This window comes from Octopus bimaculoides, chromosome 9 (assembly GCF_001194135.2).
Source record: "Octopus bimaculoides isolate UCB-OBI-ISO-001 chromosome 9, ASM119413v2, whole genome shotgun sequence".
NCBI classification, from domain to species: Eukaryota; Metazoa; Mollusca; class Cephalopoda; order Octopoda; family Octopodidae; genus Octopus; species Octopus bimaculoides.
Genome location: NC_068989.1, coordinates 29,827,543 through 29,835,378, shown reverse-complemented (window position 1 = coordinate 29,835,378; position 7,836 = coordinate 29,827,543). Strand labels below are relative to the sequence as shown.

At 39.6% G+C, this 7,836-nt stretch overlaps 1 protein-coding gene across 8 annotated transcripts in view; it reads left to right on the top strand.

The window, feature by feature from the left end:
• LOC106883292 (ankyrin repeat and zinc finger domain-containing protein 1) overlaps window positions 1–7,836 on the top strand; it is a 98,312-nt gene that overhangs the window by 55,513 nt on the left and 34,963 nt on the right. For all 8 annotated transcript variants that reach the window (XM_052970529.1, XM_052970530.1, XM_052970527.1 and 5 more), the window contains one exon: window positions 6,594–6,702. In XM_052970529.1, coding sequence (XP_052826489.1) covers window positions 6,594–6,702 — 109 coding nt within the window. The remainder of the gene's footprint in view (window positions 1–6,593; window positions 6,703–7,836) is intronic.

Sequence of the window (7,836 nt, the reverse complement as noted above, 5' to 3'; positions counted from 1 at the left end):
AGAGACTTCTTAATCGTAGATTCTAAATATGTGAGAGACAACAGTGCTTAAATCGTAATTTTTAAAGGAGCAATGAAACCTAAGTAAATAGAATAAATAAATAGCATGAATTTAGGACGAAATTGTACAAAGGAAAGATGGTTAAGCTTAAATCGTAATTTTAAAGGAAGGATAAAATTTGAATAAAGTAAGGAAAATGAATAAGTATGAATTTAAGACAAAAACGAAGTTCAATTGAATTACATGGAGAGAAACAGAAAGGTAATGAAGAACGGAGGTGGGTGGGAACGCAAAAAAATTGAGAAAATGTTGAGGGAATAGAAAAAATAAAATGTATCTTAGCTGTCCATATCTTGGAGAAACCTTGTCGTAGTTATGTCAGTAGAATAGATTGTGAGACAATTTAGAAGGGATTTCTTATTTATATAGCCGGATCCTGAAGGAATATACGATAGAGGGAAGTAGAGAGAGAGAGAGAGAGAGTGGGTTAGAGAAAGGCATATATATATAGAGAGAGAGGGCGGGCCAAGGATAGAGGGAAGTAGAGAGAGAGAGAGACTGATTTAGAGAGAGTGGGATAGAGAGAGGCATGACGAGAGAAAGGCATATATATAGAGAGAGAGAGGGGGACCAGTCAAGCAGCATATCTCGCTGGATTAATTCTTTGGGCTTTTTTGAAACAGAATATATATATATATATTTCTATTTCTTTATTGCCCAAGGGGCTAAACATAGAGGGGACAAACAAGGACAGACAAAGGGATTAAGTCGATTACATCGACCCCAGTGCGTAACTGGTACTTATTTAATCGACCCTGAAAGGATGAAAGGCAAAGTCAACCTCAGTGGAATTTGAACTCGGAGCATAATGGCAGGCGAAATACCGCTCAGCATTTTGCCCGGCATGCTAATGATTCTGCCAGCTCGTCTATACATATATACATCATCATCATCATTTAACGCCCGCTTACCATACTAGCATAGGTTGGATGGTTTGACAGACAACTGGCAAGCCAGGAAGCTGCACCATGCTCTAGTTTGATATGGCACGGTTTCTACAGCTGGATGCCCTTCCTAACACTAACCACTTTGAGGATGTAGTGGGTGCTTTTTACATGCCACCAGTACAGGAGACAGTCAGGCGGCACTAGCATCAACCATGCTCGAGTATATATATATATATATATGGTGGTTGTCTACTCCTTACACAGAGTTTGACCACCTCCTGCACCTACACCTTAGCCCTTTCATGGTGTCTGATGTGGCTTTTTAAACCAGACAATGTTTTGAAAAAACACCCACACAGATTGCACCTCTGATTTGTACTACCAATACCTGCAGGTAAGTTCTGCTCATTGTGGATCCTAACATGTCTTTTAAGACCCCCATTGGATTTGCAAGCCCTCTGTCACACACCACATTCAAACGTGTGCACAGACATATAATCACAATATATATATAAAAATACAGAAATAAATTTTTTTTTTTTTTCTCAAACGCGTGATAATGCTAATAAATAGCGTGATCAGGATAAATTATCCATACATTGCAGAAAAATACGTTACCGGCCAGCCATATATATATATATATGTTTTATCATCATTATCGTTTAACATCTGTTTTTGATGCTGCCTACGTTTGGACAGTTTGACTGAGGACTGGCAAGCCAAAAGGCTGCACCATACTCCAATCTGATCTGGCAAAGTTTCTATAGCTGGATGCAACTACTCCAAGAATGTAGTGGGTGCTTTTTATGTGCCACCAGCACAGGAGACTGTCAGATGGCACTGGTATCGACCATGTTCGGATGGTGCTTTTTATGTGCCACTCGTACAGGAGCCAGTTGGAGTGGCACTGGCACTGACCACGTTCAGAAGGAGACTGGCATCAACCACATTCGAATGATGCAAATTATGTGCCACCAGAACGGGAGCCAGTCAGGGGGCACTAGCCACAACTACGATTTTGGTTTTACTTCTTGACTCAACAGGTCTTTTCAAGCACATCATATCGCTGACGCATCAAGGGTACTCTTAAATGGGCGAGACATGTAACACTATCATTGGCCATGGCTGCAATATCACTTTAGTTGCTGTCTTCTCAATCACAGCATATCTCCAAAGGACTTGGTCTCCTATCATTGCCTCTATGAGGCCCAATGTTCTAAGGACATGCTTCACCACCTCATCCCATCTCTTCTTGGGTCTACTTCTTCCACAGTTTCGGTGTGGCACTTCCTCACACAGCTATCCTCATCCATATATTTCTATAAGTATGTATATATGCATATGTATATATAAGTGTTAATATAGCCTAACCTATATATATATATATATAGTGTAAGCGCCCTGAGAGAAATGTTGGACATATGAAGCATTGGATGTGGTGTGCAAGAGAGACGTTGGCGTTGATATGGTTATGTACTATGGATGGATGAGGAGAGCTGTGTGAAGAAGTGCCACTTCCAAACAGTGGAAGAAATCCAGTGTACAGGGAGACCCAGGAAGACATGGGATGAGGTGGCGAAGCATGACCTTCGAACATTGGGCCTCACTGAGGAAATGACAAAAGACAGATTTCTAGAGATATGCTGTGACTGAGAAGACCCAGCAAATTTTGTGAGATGACAGCTGTAACCTACACCAGTGTTGCATAACCAGCCAACTCAAAAAGTACCCTTGGATCGTAAGGCGACATGCCGTACTTGAGGAGACCTATTGAGTCAACAGAAAGGAACACAAGAAAATAAACAGAGAGAGAATAAAAAAGCTTCAGTGGCTAGCAGTCAATCATGGCAATGGCCAGACAGAGGTGGTCTAACAGAAGAGCTAGAAAGAAGGGGTGATAATAAAGTAGTGGTTATCCCAAAACGAAGGTGTGCATGCTTGTGTATGTGAGAGCGTGTGGGTGTGTGCATGTGTAGGTGTGTGGATGATGGTGTGGTGCTGGGACAATCTGAACACAGACAGGTGTTGTAAAGCATGACCGGTAGAGCGGAAATGGCGTGAGACTGGGGTGTCGTTGCCAAGTCTGATGTCTCGGAAGTGTTCTGCGAACTGCTCAACCAAGCAGCATCCCATTTGACCAATATACAGAGAAGAACAGAGAGAGCAGGAGATGCAGTAAATGCCATTGCTAGAATTGCAGGTGAAGGAGTCAGTGATATGATAGGGTCGATGATGGGTGCCTGTGAGGATGATGGTATTGGTGAGGTAGGGACAAGTGCGGCAGTGTGGGTGGGAGCAGGGGAACGAGCTGGGTTGGGAGGTGGGTTAGAGAAGAAACTGAACTAGGGGGTCATGTAAGTTGTAGGCTCATATGAAGGAGGGGAGATGTAGGTTAGGGAAGATGTGCAAAGTGGAGGGGTTGGACTGGAGTCGCCGGAAGGCTTGGAGAGGTAGGATGGAGGGGTGGTAGGTGAGGGGAGACGGGTGACAGTGGGGCAGGTGCAGAAAGAAATACTGATTGCCCCTTCCCCCACCTCATCCACCTGTCAGCTACCCACTTTCAGGTGAAATGCAAATTTCCTATATGGAAAGAAATAAGTGGGAGAGGGATATGCAAATGCCATCTTGGACATGCTAGAAACAACAGGTAAAGGACAGGATTTCTGCGATAACTTCCTTGTAAGTTTAAATGGAAGATCAGGTTTTGAAATACACTCCTCACAAACAGGAATGACAGAATAGGAAAAGGTAATTTCCATAGGATTTGAGCTGTAATTTAGTGCACAGCAAAAAATGACATAATTCATACAGAAATTTAATTGTGTGTGTGTGCATGTGCCAAAGGAAGTTATTTTTGCATACCTTTCTAATTCCAAAAGAAGGAAATGTAGTGAAGTTGTAATATGTTGACAGCATAAGGTCTCATACATTATAATGAGAAATTAAAAGAGTAAGATAATGCCTAATTCTACGCATGCGTGAAGCATGGAATGAAAATGAAATTGACCTTAAAATTGTACGACATGACCTCATCTTTTTGGTTCTCAGCATCCCCTTCTCTCCCACTTTCGCCGAACCGGCTTTCTTTCACCTTCACCTATAGAACATACAGTATCAATTTTGTGCTGGCTTTCTTTCATTTTCAACTATAGAATATACATAGGGTATGAAACATCAGCATCTGTCTTTCACCCGCTATCCATCTTTCAACTTCTCCTATAGAGACTTGTTTTCTGTCTGTTTCGTTCTCTTGTCTCTCTGTTTTTTTCTCATTCTGCATTTCAGTTGTCATTCTGTAAAAATTTATTTCTTTATGCTTTGAAGAGAGCAGAAATTGAAAGAAAGAGAAAGTGAAAAGAGAGAGCAGAAAGTGAAGGAAATGAGAAGCGAAAGATGTATGTTTGTGTATATGAAATGGATGTGTGTGTGCAAGAGAGATTGAGTGAGTGAGTGAAGCTGTGTGTCGTGATGATGGATGTCTTTTAAGGTACACACTCGTATAGAAAATGTAACGTCATTGTCGACATAAAATGTTTACGATAGTTGACTTATGGAAAAGATTATAATTTTAAATCTCTGTAATGCAAATGTGTCAATGAAAATAAAGTTTAGTTGGTAGCAGAAATAGTGCTGAATCTTTTGATACCCCATACATCAAAATTGGCAACTCAGTTTTGGAATGCATAAGGAACATGTGCACACACACACACACACACACACACACACACATAGATTATTTATACAGCTTCATGATGGAATTGGAGTTGGCCAAGACAGTAGACTACTGGACACAAAGCCTTACACTGTTTAATTCTATTCCACTAGTTTCAGGGTTCAAATACGAAGTCAACTTGGCTTTATATGCATCTAAAGTTTATAAAATAAGTATTAATAGTATGCTGTGATTAACTAAGGCGACTTTTCCACTACACAAATTGGCCACATGTCACCTGTGTTACCACTCCCTAAAATCTTCAATGTTATCACTGAGATATTGTTATCTTCTTAATACACTACTACCATATTTTGATATTTCACATTGTTACCTCACATCATTGTCACGTTCTGACATGTCACATCATTGTCACATTTTGACATGTCACATCATTGTCACATTTTGACAACTGATATCCTTATCACATTCTGACAGCTCACATCTTTGTCACATTCTGACATGTCACATCATTCTGACAACTTGCATCACTGTCACATTCTGACTACTTGCATCATTGTCACATTCTGACAACTGTCAGCATTGTCACATTCTGACAACTTGCATCATTCTCACATTCTGACAACTCACATCATTCTCACATTCTGACATGTCACATCATTCTGACAACTTGCATCACTGTCACATTCTGACAACTTAATCATTGTTGTGGCGGACACCCCCAAGTGAAACGTGGGCTGTTCCACTACCTATGAATAGTAGACAGATACAGCAAGTGGTGTCAGTCGGTGAAGTACGCCATATGAACCAGTCATGCAGATGATGAAGTTACATCATCATAATGCGGGACATATCAGTGACGATGAGGATATCTCCCATTGTGTGATGGTGTCATTATAACAGTGGTAACGAGGTTACAAATGCTCATAGGAGTGTCGAAATGGAAGAACTACACACAGTGAAAAATTTGAGGAAGGAACTGAACTACACACAGTGAAGAATGATATACATACAATGAATAATATATAAATTCTATTGAAAAAAACATTCTGAAGAAAAAAATGTCTGATAAATCTGGAACTCTAACACAGAACTGAACTACACACAGTGAAAAATATATAAATTCTATTGAAAAAAGATTCTGAAGTAAAAATGTCTGATAAAACTGGAATTCTAACTCAGAACTGAACTGCTCACAGTGAAAAATAATATAAATCTGTCTGAAGGATTTAAGTCAGGTCGCTATGTGTTAGTAGCACTACCAGTAAACATTGTAGACTGGTACTACCTGTGGCATTCTGAAGAGAAAAATAATTCTATTGTGTGAAATAAATGAAAAAAAAATAATGTTTGAAAGAAGAAAAAATCTCAAAGGGAGAGGTGGGCTGTACCACTACTGATAAATAGTGGACAGACACAGCAAGTAGTGTCACTTGGCAACGTATGCCATATTGCCCAGTGATGCAGATGATGAAGCTACGTCATCATAATGTGGGACATATCAATCATTGTCACATTCTGATATATTGCATTATTGTCACAGTCTGACAAATTGTGTCCTTGTCACATTCTGACAACTGACATCATTGTCACATTCTGATAATTGACATCATTGTCACATTCTGACAACTCACTTCATTGTCACATTCTGACAACTCACATCATTATCACATTCTGACAACTCACATCATTGTTCTGATACCTTACATCATTTTCACTCACACAACTATCTCATATAGCTGACTGGCCATTTATAGATTTCTGGTGAAGGACTATACATTAAATGTTGCTAGTTACTTCTCCACAAGGATTACCAACATATCTAAATTTTGCTTTCTACTGAATTCCTCTTATAACTACAGACCACAACTAGACGCATTGAATGAAATTACTGTCACCACACTAAAATAAAATCTTAATGTCTCATTCTGTTGGTTTATTTTCATATTTATCTTCTACTTCTCTGTTTCAAGCAACAGCAAAGGCATACCTCCTTATTGTATAGCAGACAAAGAAACAAGAAATGAGTTCCGTAGATTCATGGCCAAATTTCCTGACAAATATGGTTATCGTAAAGCTCAGGTGAGAGATTCTTAATACTGATATTTTATATTAATGTAATCATATTTTAAATAAATAGCTTTTAATTAAATAGAATATTTTAGTTTTAAAACAAAATTTTTCTAAAATTTTAACTTTTAGTAACCCAGAGTAAAAACATAACAGTACACATGAATGATTGAAAATATCTTAATCATTACAACTCTTTATGTTTTTTTGTTTTTTTTTATATACCCATTTCTCCTCAATACGGGTAAGGTGGGCTTTGCTACAACAATTGTTTTTGCAGCCGGAACCTATTTTGTCATTCAAATAACATCAAATGAAGCAAGTAGAGTTATGTTTCTTATAAGAGATGCAAGTTGTGAAATTTGAACTTGTAGTCCTGTGGTCAGTGATCCAAACAGTGTGCCTACTTCCTTGAAGAATATTTTAAGAAAAGGGAATGGACAATGAAAGACTTCCTTCTGCCCTCTGTTGATTCTTTCAAGTAAAGATACCTTCATTCAATGACAGTGGGTTAAGGAAGCTGTCAAAAATACACAATAACATAGATCTATATCTGTACCTACCTACCTACCTACCCATGTATCTACTGCCCCCATCCCACCCAAGTGGACTGGTATCTTGCTCAGTTGGGAGTATTTAACTCTCACTTGTTTATATGCTATACAGACAAGGACAAGCTCTGACCTCATGCGCCTGTAAGCTTCTAATGCACCTGTTTCCCTTTATATATGTATAATTTACTTTCTCTCTTCAATTTTTCCTTCTCTCCATTTTTTCCTCTCAACCGTTTCTGTTGAAGAGCATAGGCTGAAAACATCAAAAACACACACACACACATATATGCCTGTTGAGGCAAGTGAAATCGAAATCGAACTAAATTCGACAACTGGCACCCATGCCAACGTCGTCTCCTTCATTGGACATGAAACTCAGCTTGCGAAGACTTATTGGGGCAAGCGAAGGCGAAATCGGGATGGCACCTGTGCCCAGCGTCACCTTTCTGGCACTTGTGCCCGCAGCATGTGTAAGGACTTTTGAGCGAGATCGTTGCCAGTGCCCCTGGACTGGCTCTTGTGCGGGTGGCACATAAAATACACCATTTTGAGCGTGGCCGTTGCCAGTATCGCCTGACTGGCCTTCGTGTGG